Genomic DNA, 17,001 nt, shown 5'->3' with positions numbered 1-17,001 from the left:
TAGGTCGGTATTGTCAACAGTAGACTAGCTCCAGTAAGGGGGGACTAGGTCGGTGTAGTCAACAGTAGACTAGCTCCAGTAAGGGGGGACTAGGTCGGTATTGTCAACAGTAGACTAGCTCCAGTAAGGGGGAACTAGGTCGGTGTAGTCAACAGACTAGCTCCAGTAAGGGGGGACTAGGTCGGTGTAGTCAACAGACTAGCTCCAGTAAGGGGGGACTAGGTCGGTGTAGTCAACAGACTAGCTCCAGTAAGGGGGGACTAGGTCGGTGTAGTCAACAGTAGACTAGCTCCAGTAAGGGGGGACTAGGTCGGTGTAGTCAACAGTAGACTAGCTCCAGTAAGGGGGGACTAGGTCGGTGTAGTCAACAGTAGACTAGCTCCAGTAAGGGGGAACTAGGTCGGTGTAGTCAACAGTAGACTAGCTCCAGTAAGGGGGGACTAGGTCGGTGTAGTCAACAATAGACTAGCTCCAGTAAGGGGGGACTAGGTCGGTGTAGTCAACAGACTAGCTCCAGTAAGTGGGGACTAGGTCGGTGTAGTCAACAGTAGACTAGCTCCAGTAAGGGGGGACTAGGTCGGTGTAGTCAACAGTAGACTAGCTCCAGTACGGGGGGACTAGGTCGGTGTAGTCAACAGTAGACTAGCTCCAGTACGGGGGGACTAGGTCGGTGTAGTCAACAGTAGACTAGCTCCAGTACGGGGGGACTAGGTCGGTGTAGTCAACAGTAGACTAGCTCCAGTACGGGGGGACTAGGTCGGTGTAGTCAACAGTAGACTAGCTCCAGTACGGGGGGACTAGGTCGGTGTAGTCAACAGTAGACTAGCTCCAGTACGGGGGGACTAGGTCGGTATTGTCAACAGACTAGCTCCAGTAAAGGGGAACTAGGTCGCTATTGTCAACAGACTAGCTCCAGTAAGGGGGGACTAGGTCGGTGTAGTCAACAGTAGACTAGCTCCAGTAAGGGGGGACTAGGTCGGTGTAGTCAACAGACTAGCTCCAGTAAGGGGGGACTAGGTCAGTGTAGTCAACAGACTAGCTCCAGTAAGGGGGGACTAGGTCGGTGTAGTCAACAGTAGACTAGCTCCAGTAAGGGGGGACTAGGTCGGTGTAGTCAACAATAGACTAGCTCCAGTAAGGGGGGACTAGGTCGGTGTAGTCAACAGTAGACTAGCTGCAGTAAGGGGGGACTAGGTCGGTGTAGTCAACAGTAGACTAGCTCCAGTAAGGGGGAACTAGGTCGCTATTGTCAACAGACTAGCTCCAGTAAGGGGGGACTAGGTCGGTGTAGTCAACAGTAGACTAGCTCCAGTAAGGGGGGACTAGGTCGGTGTAGTCAACAGTAGACTAGCTCCAGTAAGGGGGAACTAGGTCGGTGTAGTCAACAGTAGACTAGCTCCAGTAAGGGGGGACTAGGTCGGTGTAGTCAACAGACTAGCTCCAGTAAGGGGGGACTAGGTCAGTGTAGTCAACAGACTAGCTCCAGTAAGGGGGGACTAGGTCGGTGTAGTCAACAGTAGACTAGCTCCAGTAAGGGGGGACTAGGTCGGTGTAGTCAACAGTAGACTAGCTCCAGTACGGGGGGACTAGGTCGCTATTGTCAACAGACTAGCTCCAGTAAGGGGGGACTAGGTCAGTGTAGTCAACAGTAGACTAGCTCCAGTAAGGGGGGACTAGGTCGGTGTAGTCAACAGTAGACTAGCTCCAGTAAGGGGGGACTGGGTCAGTATAGTCAACAGTAGACTAGATCCAGTAAGGGAGGACAAGGTCGATATTGTCTATCTCCAGTTTAAGTCTTAGTTTACCTCTTGAGGTGCTGCTCCAGTTCCCAGAACAGCAGCTTCATGGCCATCTCGTCCTGGCCTTGCACCCAGACCACCCGCTCTCTCATCGGGCTGTCTGTTCACTCTCCTCCAATAGAATCAGATATTCCTCTTTTCTAGTCCCTCACTCCCTTTCTTTTTATCCTCCGAGTCCCACCGGAGTGTGGAGAGCATTGGTAGAGATGAGGGGACAAGCCAGGGCTGCGTGTTTCGGTTGGTGTGTGTGTGTCAATCCTCTGCATGCGTCTCCAAGGCAGGAGAACTAGCGACTGATTGAGCAAAAACAAGTGTAGGGCAGACGTGACATCACAGCACTACGAGGTCATGTGACCTAGTGTTACATAAAAGCATCAACACAGATTAGCTTCTGCCCTGATGAGCACCGCTTCTCCTCCTCTCCCTCCAGAGTGGGGTACATTTGGAGCCCTCTGTGTTTAGGACGGACTCCCCCCTTATTTAAGGCAGGGAGTCTGGCCTCTGTACTTGAGCCAGGTCTTTTCCTGTCACTTCTCATCCGTAGGGTGGGCTAACAGTGGGCTTAACACCTGCACGCATAGAACGAGTACAACACACACGACTGCAGACTGTCAGCCAGCAACCTGGGTCAGGGGAACACCACAGACAAGGACAAAGCAGGGGGGGCTTACCTGTTCAAATACACTGAGGGCTGAGTCAGAGCGGGGCTTTGTTGGTCACATGTCCAACTGTGGCAGTTTAGCCTAAAAAACACTGACCTGACCCATGATGAGACATTAAATCATACACAACTGACCACATACTTCATGCGCTATCCAATAACTTATATTGATTACGACACCTTTTAGGGCTACAAGTGCTCTGATTGTTTGGTAAATTCAAGTGAACGGTTATGGAGGACTAGTGAGGCCCGCAGACGGTTATCTGGTGGAAAATAGTATGTTGTAGAACATCATACTGTATTCTTATTGTAATTGTTCTCCTAATTATGCCTGGCCAAATTAACCCTGAGGGGATTGATCCAGTCATATTGTATTTGTTTGGGAAACCGCGGGTTAAAGATGCTGCCCCTGTCCTTTCAGTCTAATCCCTACCATATATAATAGCCTACTTATTACACAACTCCCAGTTTATAAATAGCAAGTCTTAACATTCACTGTCTCATGGTGATTCCATGTAGGTCTATTTTAAGAATATCCCCCAGTTTATACTGTCATATCACCAATGGGACATCTAGGCTCTCATTTCCATAGCCCAAAAATGCAGACTATACCGGAAGTTTCAAGCCTGGATAGGACAACTATGGATAGAGTAATTCACTGTGGCAAAATGATGAGTAGCCATTTTGGCATTACGTTGTGGCGTGAGAGGTAGAAAGGGAGAGGGTGAGAGAGGTGCCATTTGAACATTTGGGCTGACAGCAGCAGGTCAAACAACAGAGCTGAGTCCTGCACTCTCCGGCTCTCACCAGGGGAGTATGGACCAGATACACCGCCTCAGCACGTTGCTCTGTCTCAGAGAGCGAGAGATAGGAATTGCCATGGACCTCACGATACGGTACTGTGCTGATACGATATGTATTGCAATTCTCACGATTCTATATGTATTGCGATTCGATACAGCAATTTTATTGTGATTTGATGTTACAAACTATATGTCTGCTGCAGAGAGACGAGAGAGAATGATAAAATGAGTCATTCATGGAAATAAAAAGTGCTGAAAACATGTTGGCCCACTATTCTTTTTAAATTATGGATTACAAGCTATATGATGATAAATACCGGAGTTTTGACGTAGGTACACCCTACTAGCATTCAGTATTTCTACCTAGTGAAAAAAACAAGTATGGAGTCAAGTATCGATATAATATCGTCCAAAAATAATACTGTGATAGGTTACTGTATAGTCCCCCCCCCCCCCATCACTAAACATCATGTGGTCAACTGGATCCAATACATCTTGATAGGTTCAGATAGAGCTTTACAGCCCACCATTCAACAAGTATGCTCAAACATTACTAAGATCAGTACAGGTCTACTAAGCTGAGTTATCACATAGGTGCTCTGCTAGGCGCATGTATGGTCTGATAGAGATCAATGGAGAGGTGTCTGATTGAAAGTGCGTGCTGATCCGCACAGCGGTCACTACAAAGGTGTTTGTAAGAAAAATAAGAGCAGCAGGTATGACTAATGTGGCGTGAAACCTGGTATTAGCAGGACTAACACTCTGAAAACACAAACACATGATGCACTGCTCAAAGACCTGTTGAACACACACAGCGCTCAAAGAGAAAGACCTGGGGCGGAAGAGCTGCCAATTCTTACATGAACCATGAAGAGAGGAGGGGCAACAGAGAGAGGGAAGACAGAGAAGTCAGAGACAGAAAGCAGAAAGAGAGAGGGGGACAGAAAGGGAGAAGGGGACAAACAGAGACAGAGAAAGCAGAAAGAGAGAGAGAGGGACAGAGACACACACAGAGAGATGGGGAAAGAAACAGTCAGTCGTGCCTGCATCTGTAACAGTGGTGTCCCTCCAGTCAGTCTGTGTGGAGCCACTGGGCTGTTGATGAGAAGTGACACGAGGGGGGGGGGGGGGTGATGTGAGAGGCCTTTACTATAGCCTAGAACCAACTGCTGCTCCCCTCCACATGCAACCACCAACACAGCTAGGCCACATCAATGTGTGTGTGGTATGAACTGGGGCTTATCCACAGAGACAAATGGCAGAGCTGTCCGATTTGGGGCGATGGGAGAGAAAGAGGTGACGATGATGCTAGAGGGAAGAGGAGGAGAGGGAAAGGAGGAGGAGGGGGGGGGCTCTATACATTGGCCTAGAACATGATGTTCTAACTCCAGATGGCTAGTCAAACCAGAACATTACTTCTACTGCAGCAGCTGAGGGGATTGGGAGGGCTAAGCTGAGTTGGATGTATAATACTGCACACTCATCAAGTGTTAGGGGTCAGTCACATGTTATAGTGCATTATACGGACAGCTCTGCCATTTGTCTCTGTGGATAAGCCCCAGTTCATACCACACACACATTGATGTGGCCTAGCTGCGTGATAGCTTAATCAAACAGGATTGGTTGGCCCTTCCACACTATTAACCTGGGGAAACACACACACACACACACACACACACACACACACGAGACAGAAAGACAGACGGGGCAGATGGATGGTTTGTGATTGTAAACCCAGACCAGGCCTTCACACTACCTGCTGGTTTGAACCAGATAATAGATCATAATCCATAATCAATTATGTACCAATTGTTTTTCTTTACTGGGAAATTAGACTGGATAAGTCTAGATAAAAATGCATTTTTTTTTTTTTTTTTTTTTAATCATACAGTATTCATGTGAAGTAACCTAGTACAGGTCCTTATCAATATACTGTCAGTATAAACTAGATATCTAAATGAACAGTGTGTCAGTAATCAACAATGCCAAATTAAGCACATACAAGCTCTCACACACAATTAGGCAGATTTTTTCACAAATAGGTATTTTGGCCAACAAGATCTGATGTGAAAAAAAGATCAGAATTGGGATAACCTGTGAGAACACAGCCATATTACCTGCCACAGTTAACAGAAGGGTTAAGCTGAGGGCAGATGTGTACCATTCATGTAGAGCAGGCCTGGACAATTATTTTCCATGGAGGGCCAAATCAGAATATACTTTTGCCATCGCGGGCCAGAATCATATTACAGAATTATACATCATGTGTTGGCTGTGTTGGCAGATATATCTACTGTAAATCACATCCAGATATGCTACTTATTTTACTTTTTTAAACCACATCCACATTCTCCTTTTGGTAGGTATTTTTAATTATTAAACATGCAATGAACTACACGGAGGGAAATGTACACTGTGCATTCAGCACCACGGACAGAACCCTTGTCAACGGGTACAAAAACACAAGAAAGAGAGAGCGCTCAACATTACATTTAAACATCTCAATCAACTCTCTGATGGGCATTGACTAGAGCAGTGAAGTCAGGTACAGTTTCTGACGTCGCTATGTGCAGGATTGCTGAGAGGTGAGAGTCAGTAAGAGATTCTGTGCCTTGACGTGTTATATTCTGTTCACATACATAGGTTGACCCAAACAGTACAAACATCTTCTGAGCATAATTCCTAATCTTTAGAATGTTTTGTTTTGTTCATCCAGGGATGCATAGAACCTCGTCAGTGACATTGTTTGAATAGTTCTCCAATCACTGCATCAGACTGAAGATCGATAAGCTCAAGTTGTAGGTCAGTGGGAGCGTTATCCACATTGAAGGTGAAAGGAGAGGAAACCAACAGCATGTCATTTTCCAACACTTTGAAATCCTCAAAATTCACCGTTCAAAGCACGCAGCAGCGATGTATACTTCTCCCACTGGTCATCTGACAGGGAACAGACTAGTCGTGTCAGAAGGTGGGTGAGATTGTTGGCTTCTACTTGGCGGGTCAGGATGAGTAATTTTCCCTTGAAGGCTTTGACAAGGCTGTACATCTGATGTGCAAAAAGGTCCTTCCCTTGTAGTTTGGAATTCAGTTAATTCATTCATGAGGGCCATGATGTCCACAACTCCCTCTTGCAGTTGAGGGAAATCCACATTTTCCTTTCATTTGCAAAAACTCAGCAATCTCCGACTTCAGGTCCAACACCCTTTTAAGCACCTTCCCCAAACTCAGCCATCTCACGTTTGTGTGGAAGGGGAGATCTGCATGACCCGACTCGGTCTCTTCCAACAGTGAGACAAACTATTTGTGGTTGAAAGATTTTGCTCTTAAAAAGTTTACCACTTTAGTGACTATCCACAACATGGCTCATTTTCAGAACACATTTATAGAGCACCTCCTGATGAATAATGCAATGCAGGAAGAAAAAAAATCTGATCTGGGTTCAGCTCAGCTACTTGATGTTGTATCCTTTTCAAAAGGCTAACGTTTTTTCCTGTCAAGTTTGGGCACCCATCAGTGGTCACAATGGATAACCTTTCAAAACTCAGTCCCAGCTTTGCCACACACTTATTATCCTCCTCCAATAAAATATTTCCCTGTGGTTGTGCTCTTCATTGACTGCACTGAAGCAAGCTCCTCTGTAATTTCACAGTCTGGGGTTATGCCTCGTGTCACATGCATCACTGCTCTCATCCAGGGCCAAGGAGAAATAGGTGAAATCCTTTACCTTGTCTTTCAACTGTTGTTCCATATTCTCTGCGATGTCCTTAACACGCCGTGTCACTGTTAGTCTTGACAGAGAAACATTTTCAAACAGCTCGTTTTTTGTTGGGGCAAAGTATTGCTGCAGAGTCAATAAAAAATAATTTAATGAATTCGCCCTCAAAGAATGGCTTGCTACGTTTATCAATTTTGTGGGACAGTACATAGCTAGCTCTCGCAATTCCGTCGTTTGCTGAATGCAGTTTTGTGAAAAGTCTTGCTGCTTCTGCAACTGAGAAAGCAACTCTTTCGATGCCCTCTGTTCAGAAGACATATTCCTATATTTCTCTGCATGTTTTGTCTGGAAGTGTCAGGACAAGTTGTAGTCTTTCAAAACAGCGATGCTATCTTTGCACACTAAGCACACAGCTTTACCTGATACGTCAATAAATAAATATTTCGATGTCCACTCTTGGCTGGAACACCCTACATTCATTGCCTACTTTCCTTTCCTTTGAAAAACAAATTTTTGCACAATTTCTAGCTAGCTACTATTTGTAACTGTGACGTGTGTGTCAGCCTGTCAGTCAATGTCTGTCCTTGTGCAGTTATTTATACGTGCCTTCAAAATAAAAGTCCCACAAGAGGTGGGAGTTAAATCATGACACAAAGGTGAGTATTCATTGGGCTTTTAATTTTAATAACAAATACATTCTTCAAAACCTTACAATCGCAAATTCTTTATGTGACCGGAGCATGATTACGCATACGGCCCCTGGGCCGGCCTTTGCCCATGCCTGACGTAGAGTGTAAACCAGCCACCTGCTTTTAAATGCATTGGACAGGCTATGTGTTTGTGCTTTTCCCAAAGATTCTTTAGAACTAGAGCAAACACAAACACACGTGTCAAGTGTACTATAAGTTGGGGGCATTGTGTTCTTGTGGACTGTTGCTCTGTTAGAGGGGAGTGTGTTCATGCATGCATGTGTGTCTGTGGATGCATTTGTGTGATGTGCTCTGTACCCCTGTGCAGCTCATGTTCTACTGAGCAGCTTTTACCTGGCATCGGCAAGGAGACTTCAGAACACAAAACAGCAATAAAAAACACACAACCCATCCCCCACTGACATACACAAGAGAGAAGAAAGAATAGTGTGTGAAGTGAGTTAAGTACACAGACTGTAGTCAGAACTGTGTGATATTTCAGAAAAGCAAGGCCAAACCTCCCCATACATAATGTTCGTGTTTATCTCTAACCTCTTCAAATAGAACATCCCCATTCTAATCCCAATTCTCCACAATATAGCCTCTCTGTGTCTGAACTAGGGGATTTCATTTGTATGTAGTTCTATCCTTGAGCTGTTCTGGTCTATTAATGTTCTGTATCACATCATGTTTTGTCTGGACCCAGGATGAGTAGCTGCTGCTATCACAACAGCTCATGGAGATCCCCAAAAATAACACTTACTACACTACCAGATTTACGTCTCAAACTCCCCCTGCCCTCCCACCCCTCCATCGCTCTCTTCATCTGACCGGTCCGGCATATCAAATTGGGTGTCAAATGAAAGCTAAGAGTATAGATTTTTGAGAAATTAAAGCCTATACATTTTTTTACCCTTTTCCCCATCTGAAAAATGAGGCATAAGTAAAGGCTTTGATTTCTGGATAAACATATGGAAAAGGTATATCTATAATTCCATGTGTATAACTTGTATTATCATCTACATTTATGATGAGTATTTCTGTTGAATCGATGTGGCTATGCAAAAATCACTGGATGTTTTTGGAACTAGTGAATGTAACGCTCCAATGTAAACTCTGATTTTTTTATATAAATATGAACTTTATCAAACATGTAGTGTAACATTTAGTCCTATGAGTGTCATCTGATGAAGATCAAAGGTTAGTGATTAATTTTATCTCTATTTGTGCTTTTTGTGACTACTATCTTTGGCTGGAAAAATGGCTGTGCTTATTGTGGTTTGGTGGTGACCTAACAATCGTTTGTGGTGCTTTCGCTGAAAATCATATTTGAAATCGAACACTTTGGTGGGATTAACAACAAGATTACCTTTCAAATGGTATAAGACACATGTATGTCTGAGGAATTTTAAGTATGAGATTTCTGTTGTTTTGAATTTGGCACCCTGCACTTTCACTGGCTGTTGTCATTGCATCCCGTTAACGGGATTGCAGCCCCAAGAAGTTAAAAAGGCATCAGAAATGCATCAAAACACAATAATGTTCACGGAATATCAACACACATATTTAGTTAAATTGATTGCCTTCTTTAAGAAATATTGCCTTGTAATTCCGTTACCAAAACCCTGCATATCTTTAAGATATTTTCTAATTTCTCTCCATGAGGGAGGATAATGAAAGTTCACTGAGTAACAAATAATGAAACACCTACCAATCATAGTGATTTTACTGATATCAATTTTATTCATGAATTATTAAGTGATTAAAACTCGTAACTCGATTAACAATTTGGGTTATGGAATTACCCCCAAAAACGAATGGAATTACTGCAACTGAATTGGCTACAATGGGAAATCATAAGTCACAAACCACAGTTGGGTCACCTGCTAATGTCCTCCCTTCCACTGGCATGCTGTTATGTTCAGCTCATCGCTGTTTTCTTACTCTTTCTGTTGTCTGGTTGTCAAACCAGAGTTAAAACAGTCTGGACTCCCTCTCTCTCTCACTCTCCAGTTAATATCACCTCTTCCCAGCTCTTACTGACACCTACCCATGAGCCCACTATTTCCATTCACTGTGACCAGCATCCACACCCACTGACCAACACCGGACATCCATGGACGTTGAAAAGTAGTTAAAATATGGTCACTCCATCTTGGCCGTGATGTTAACGTCCACAGACGAACCGAACTGGACCAAATCTGAACCCAACATAGAATTATGTTTCACAAGTTTGGATAGCACAGTACATTACAGTACAATGAGTAGAGCACAGTACAATACTACAGTAAAATATAGTACAATAATGTACAGAAAAGTAGTATATTGTACTGTACTGCACTAAACTCTACCCTACTCTGCTGTATTGTACTGCACTGTAGTCTACTGTGATCTGCTGTGATGTCCAGATTTGTGAAACATGAGAATGACATTCATATCCATAATTATGCATTTCTGTGTAGTAGAGATCAGGGATCCATGATGTAATCCATTACCATAATTCCATTACATGGTGTAAATCCACTTCACTTCAATAACCAAAACCAATTTCTTCAAACTCAAGGTGCCATGTCATAGCTGACATCCCATTCTTTCTGCAGACATCTATAAATGTTAATTCAGAGCAGATATTTAATAGTCTTTGGAAAACGTGGTTGCATAAAAAACCAGAGGGAGATTTTACCGTAATTCCGTTACCAAAGATTGCATCTGTACATTTCTTGCACAATTCATTTTTGTAAAATTTTCAGTAGAAATGGTTAAATGGTTAGTCCTTGTGCATAGATTTGTATGGTTTGTTAAACTTTGATAATGTTTGTGTGACATACATTTTAAAGTGAATGAGTCAAAGCCTAATTCCGTCACCGTGGAATGGCCCTGTCGTGTCCTATTTCTGACTGGAACAATAGTGGGAAACCGGTACAATCCGGTTTGGATGGAGGGAGAGAGAGAGAAAGGGAGAGAAGGACAGCCAAATAGCTTTCCTACCTACAGCTCCATGACACAGCAGAAAGCTGAAGGTAGGGTATAGAGAGAGGACATAAGATGGCAGTGGGCAGCAGCAATCACCCAGTCCTGACCATCCATGCCCTCTCACAGACACACATTACACTAACTACTGGGGCTCAGTGATATACCCACTTTTCATTCGCTCTATCAGACTTGAATACTCATGTACACAGAGAAAACAAAGATAGGCTACTACCAAGAGACACAAACACGCCTAACGGAGCCAAAGGGTTGAAATTCTGAGCCAAAGGGTTTCAGTATGGCTTTTCCTCACCGGTTCTCTGAAATGCTACAGTATAGCCGAATAATACGTATCCATCTGCACATTATTGGACGAGGACGTTACATAAAGCGGTTTAACTAAGGGACTACTGCAAGCAGCACTTAGCATAAAGTTATGTAATAAGCTGTGGTCCATGTTGTAGACCTTTTTAACGACTTTTTGAAGAGCAGTAGAAATGAACTGCGGAAACCCAAACACTTCCTGTGCGTTTGCAAACAGCTAGCCAGCTAAACTAGCTAATCAAATCAAATTGTATTTGTCACATACACATGTTTAGCAGATGTTAATGCGAGTGTAGCGAAATGCTTGTGTCCTGGTCTAATTTCTGTTTCCTAACCTTAGATACAGAGACCTGTGAAAGCTGTTAAAACCTGTCTGTGGATAAAGGCCTCAAAGAAAGTCCCAAGTCCTGGAGAGACTGAAGGGTATATCTCCAATGAGTTATATATGCTATTGGTTTACTGTTAGAATTGGTTGTAGGACTACAAAAATACTGTTAAAAGTAACAATATATAGACATAAAACATGGATGGCAACCTAGCTACTGGGTGCAGATGTTTCTGTTCCAGTCCAACCCTGACATTCTGCTTATTATTTCTATTAGAAAATAATCATTTAACTATTCAATTGTCTATTGTTTTGGAGTAAGATGAATATCTAAACCCACTAACCATTTACATAGGCGTCCTTTTTTGGTCATTGAACATTCCCTGTGTATCTGTTTTAATTGGTTGTCATTCACTTTCCTTTTGTCTGGTGATATTGCACAGATTTGCAGCTGATGTCCTTGATCATTGGTGTGGGTTTTACAATCCCTGTATGGCTGACCTAGGATGCAACCTCTGTCCACAACAGCACCCACAAAGCAGCGTCCATTATCCTACCAAAACTATGGCCATAGTTGGGCTAGGATAACATAACTTTAGGTCTCAGAGCGGGTGACATCACCACAATGAAGGCTCCTAGAGTTGTCTCACTTGGTCTTTCCTTATTACTCGCATCCCATCTCCTCGCCTGTATTGTATCGCAACTGTATTGGTGGAGAAGGTACAAGGTCTCTCCCTTCAATTATTCTTCACTAATGAGGCAAGGAGAGGAATAGAGGAAGGATGAATTAAGAAAGAGCCTAGCACTCACCTGTCAACTAGCTCACATGTACTATACACTCACCCCTCTGCTACACTCACTCACCTTCTCCGCATCAATCTAAACAGGCAGCAGAGCAGAGCAAATATAGCACCCACAGAATACATTGTGGGTATTTCATTCTGCTACATTGACTCAGATCACATAGTCTGTAGCTGAGTTACACTGTCCGTAGCATAGGTGGTGGTGAAGAAAGGGGTGTGACTGCACACAGAGGTAAGCTGCAGGTGAGTACTAGTAGCCACTGTGATGTAATACCCCCTGAAACTTGAAGTAGTGTCTCCCCCTGCCTAAGCATCTCTGCTGCAGGAGGATCTCTTCCTGCAAATTTGCTCAGATTTTCTTCATTCTGCTACACTCTCCAGTGGTTGGCATGCTAGCTACAAGTGTAATTTAGTCAGGGTTTGTGTCCCGGCCAGCCATACAGGGATGGAACTCATACATTACATGGCTACTTTGCAGACCATGGAAAAAAGTGACACTTCACTGTAATCACTCTCCCGGTTATTTTTCTATTGCCTCCACTATGCGTGCTCTACCCTCTTGGTTAAAGTGGATGTAAGATTTTCTTATGGCCTGCATAACCAACGTAGACATACAGTGCCTTCGCAAAGTATTCAGACACCTTGACTTTCTCCACATTTTGTTACGTTACAGCCTTATTCTAAATTAGATTCAATTAAATAAAAACTCTGCAATCCACACACAATACCCCATAATGACAAAGCGAAAACAGGTTTTTAGAAATGCTTGCAAATGTAATACAAATAAACAGAAATACCTTATTTACGTAACTATTAAGGCCCTTTGCTATGACTTGAAATTGAGCTCAGGTGCATCCTTTTTCCATCCTCATTGATCATCCTTGAGAGGTTTCTACAACTTGAAAAATTCATTTGATTGGACATGATTTGGAAAGGCACATATATGTCTATGTAAAGATCTCACAGTTGACCGTGCATGTCAGAGCAAAAACCAAGCCATGAGGTCGAGGGAATTGACTGTATAGCTCCAAGACAGGATTGTGTCGAGGCACAGATCTGGGGAAGGATACCAACACATTTCTGCCTCATTGAAGGTGCCCAAGAACACAGTGGCCATTTTTAATTGGAAGAAGTTTGGAACCACCAAGACTCTTCCTAGAGCTGGCCACCCGGCCAAACTGAGCAATCGGTGGAGAAGGGCGTTGGTCAGGGAGGTGACCAAGAACCCGATGGCCACTCTGACAGAGCTCCAGAGTTCCACTGTGGAGATGGGAGAACCTTCCAGAAGGACAACCATCTCTGCAGCATTGCACCAATCAGGCCTTTATGGTTGAGTGGCCAGACAGAAGCCACTCTTCAGTAAAAGGCACATGACAGTCCGCTTGGAGTTTGCCAAAAAGGCACCTAAAGACTCTCAGACCATGAGAAACAATATTCTCTGGTCTGATGAAACCAAGATTTAACTCTTTGGCCTGAATGTCAAGCGTAATGTTTGGAGGAAACCTGGCACCATCCCTACGGTGAAGCATGGTGGTGGCAGCATCATGCTGTGGGGATCCTTGATGAAAACATGCTCCAGAGCGCTCAAGACCTCAGACTGGGGGTGAAGTTTCACCTTCCAACATGACAACGACCCTAAGCACGCCGCCAAGACAACGCAGGGGTGGCTTCAGGACAAGTCTCTGAATGTCCTTGACTGGCTCAGCCAAAGCCCGGACCTGAACCTGATCAAATATCTCTGGAGAAACCTGAAAATAGTTGTGCAAGCAACACTCAACATCCAACCTGACAGAGCTTAAGAGGATCTGCAGAGAAGAATGGGACAAACTCCAAATACAGGTGTGCCAAGCTTGTAGCGTTATACCCAAGAAGACTCGAGGCTGGAATCGCTGCCAAAAGGTGCTTCAACAAAGTACTAAGTAAAAGGTCTGAATACTTCTGTGATATTTCAGTTAATTTTGAATACATTTGCACAAAAAAAAAATTCAAAACGACTTTTCATTATGGGGTATTGTGCGTAGATTGAGGGAAAAAACGATTTAATCAATTTTAGAATAAGGCTGCAACGTAACAAAATGTGGAAAAAGTCACGAGGTCTGAATACTTTCCGAACGCACTGTATGATGGGATTTTTATTGGCCTTGTGGGCATGTCCAATGCACTTGTACATGTGGCTTGTCATTTCTATACTGAAACAGGATTAACAAATCCTCACACATGGTTTACATTTTCTCAATTTTAAATAATACAATTAGAAATAGGAAAAGCACTCACATCTGAGAACTTGTGTGCGTGTGGGAAATAATTTGCTGATACTGGCAAGATCACTGTGGGTTTTAGTTTATCAGACAATTAACGAGGCTAACCATGTTGAAGGACGCCAGCCACTGTACACGCCGTCATGAAATCGATTAGTGCAAGCCCCACCCTTGTAATGAAGGTAGGCCTTAAGGATGACTTGCTCAGGAGAGAGACATTAGCAAATATCACTATCATGAGGGTGTGCAGAATGGAATATTTTAAGGTTAATTTGTAATTTGTTTGCTTCGTGTTATATATCATCCTGGTGTAATTATTATGCAGTTTACAATTATTACCACTAGCTAGGTCTCGTAACGTGAGGTTGATAATACATGCCTAGCACAAGCTAGCAGTTCATTAAAATTACAGTATGTTTGTTGAAACTTAAGTGGGCAATAGACCTGGGTAAAATATAGTTGCGTTTTGGAAGACGCAAACAAAGACTTAAGAGAGAGATTGGTGACAGGGGGAAGAGGTTGATTGTACTGCTGCTAGCCAACTTTTGATGTAAACAATTAATTATATTGTTGGCTGTCGTGAGAGAACTTTATCTATCTAGCTGAATAACCAGGTTAAGCTGAGCTTTCTATACCGTCACATCACGCTAGCTATGTGGTTATTTCTGTGCTAGCCAAATGTAGCCAACACCAGCAGAGTAAACAGATAAAACAGGAAATAAAAATAGTTGGATGATTTTGTTTAGTATATCTGATAGCAACAAGTCTGTGTATATAACTCGTTTGTTCAGTTTTTTAGTTGGCTCAAGAAAAATGAATTTTGTCATTTTGTGCTAGCAAGCCAACTAACTAGCTAGCTAGAAATGATGGAGTGCCGCAGCACCGAATGTTTACTGGGGAACCTCTTGGTTGTGCGTGCATATAGAACTTGCTACTGTTTTGACAGTTGAAAAGGTCTTCATAATAATAGTTCTCCCTGAACGAGCCGACTGAAGCTCCTGATTACATGCTCCAATACACCCAGTCTCCATAGGTCTGTCAGGCCAGAATATAGGAAAATTACATCATTTACACATTAAATGATGCACACAGAGCAGTCACTGCTCCCTCTCAAATCCTCCAGTGTTCACTGTGTGAGAAACTGGACCTGTAGAAAACCTAAACAGCAGGTGGAAGAGTGAAAACTGGTACACTACACCCGCAATAACATCTGCTAAACACGTCTATGTGGCCAATACAATTTGATTTGATTAACACTTGAATATTGACTTAAAGAAATGAGTTTTGTTGATCTGTAATCTGCAGTTCATTCTGGGAGGCCGTCCATCTTAAACACTGGCTTGTAAAACTATAGGATCTTACCCATTCCTTCCTTCCTTCCTCCGTGTGTGCGTTGTATCTTATTAGATGTCCAGAGAGAGAGATAGGAAGAACTGAGTGGATTAACTAGAGACTGCGTCAGGCCAAAGGCAGTGACGACAGAGGGCTAACATAAGAAGTGCGTGATTCCACACACACACACACAGCTCAGTGGCTGCAGCGCCATACATTGACTACGTAAGTTTACATACACTTTGGTTGGAGTCATTAAAAAGTCATTTTTCAACCACTCCACAAATGTATAGTTTTGGCAAGTCGGTTACGACATCTACTTTGTGCATTACAAAAGTCATTTTTCCAACAATTGTTTACAGACAGATTATTTCACTGTATCACAATTCCAGTGGGTCAGATGAAACAAAAATAGAACCGTTTGGCCATAATGACCATCGTTATGTTTGGAGGAAAAAGGAGGAGGCTTGCAAGCCGAAGAACACCATCCCAACCGTGAAGCACGGGGGTGGCAGCATCATGTTGTGGGGGTGCTTTGCTGCAGGAGGGACTGGTGCACGTCATAAAATAGATGTTATCATGAGGATGGAAAATTATGTGGATATATTGAAGCAACATCTCAAGACATTAGTAAGGAAGTTAAAGCTTGGTCGCAAATGGGTCTTCCAAATGGACAATGACCCCAAGCATACTTCCAAAGTTGTGGCAAAATGGCTTAAGGACAACCAAGTCAAGGTATTGGAGTGGCCATCACAAAGCCCTGACCTCAATTCTATAGAACATTTGTGGGCAGAACTGAAAAAGCGTGTGCGAGCAAGGAGGCCTACAAACCTGACTCAGTTACGCCAGCTCTGTCAAGAGGAAAGGGCCAAAATTCACCCAACTTATTGTGGGAAACTTGTGGAAGGCTACCTGAAATGTTTGGCCCAAGTTAAACAATTTAAAGGCTATGCTACCAAATACTAATTAAGTGTATGTAAACTTCTGATCCAGTGGGAATGTGATGAAATAAATAAAATCTGAAATATATCATTCTCTACTATTATTCTGATATTTCACATTCTAAAATAAAGTGGTGATCCTAACTGACCTAAGACAGGGAATTTTTACTAGGATTAAATGTCAGGAATTGTGAAAAACTGAGTTTAAATGTATTTGGCTAAGGTGTATGTAAACTTCCGACTTCAACTGTATATTTACCTTGAGTGTGTAGTTATGGACCACTAGCACAGTGAGAGAATGAGTCCATCTACCGGTATGCTACTTTCACAGAAAACCACAAAAAGGTATTTCTTTGCTAATTAACTCAAGATACTGGCCTG

The 17,001-nt window shown here is 43.2% G+C and overlaps 1 protein-coding gene across 3 annotated transcripts in view; it reads right to left on the bottom strand.

Moving 5' to 3' along the window:
• LOC139546559 (TSC22 domain family protein 1-like) overlaps window positions 1-17,001 on the bottom strand; it is a 78,903-nt gene that overhangs the window by 16,211 nt on the left and 45,691 nt on the right. Inside the window, exon 1 of one of the 3 annotated variants that reach the window (XM_071355086.1) lies at window positions 1,806-1,996. The exons of the other annotated variants lie outside the window; for them this stretch is intronic. Coding sequence (XP_071211187.1) covers window positions 1,806-1,891 — 86 coding nt within the window. The 5' untranslated portion in view covers window positions 1,892-1,996. Of the gene's footprint in view, window positions 1-1,805; window positions 1,997-17,001 lie in introns of those variants that run through there. 3 annotated transcript variants of the gene reach the window in all.

The sequence above is a fragment of the Salvelinus alpinus genome, chromosome 20 (genome assembly GCF_045679555.1).
Source record: "Salvelinus alpinus chromosome 20, SLU_Salpinus.1, whole genome shotgun sequence".
NCBI lineage: Eukaryota > Metazoa > Chordata > Actinopteri > Salmoniformes > Salmonidae > Salvelinus > Salvelinus alpinus.
This window is presented reverse-complemented; position numbering and strand designations above follow the sequence as displayed.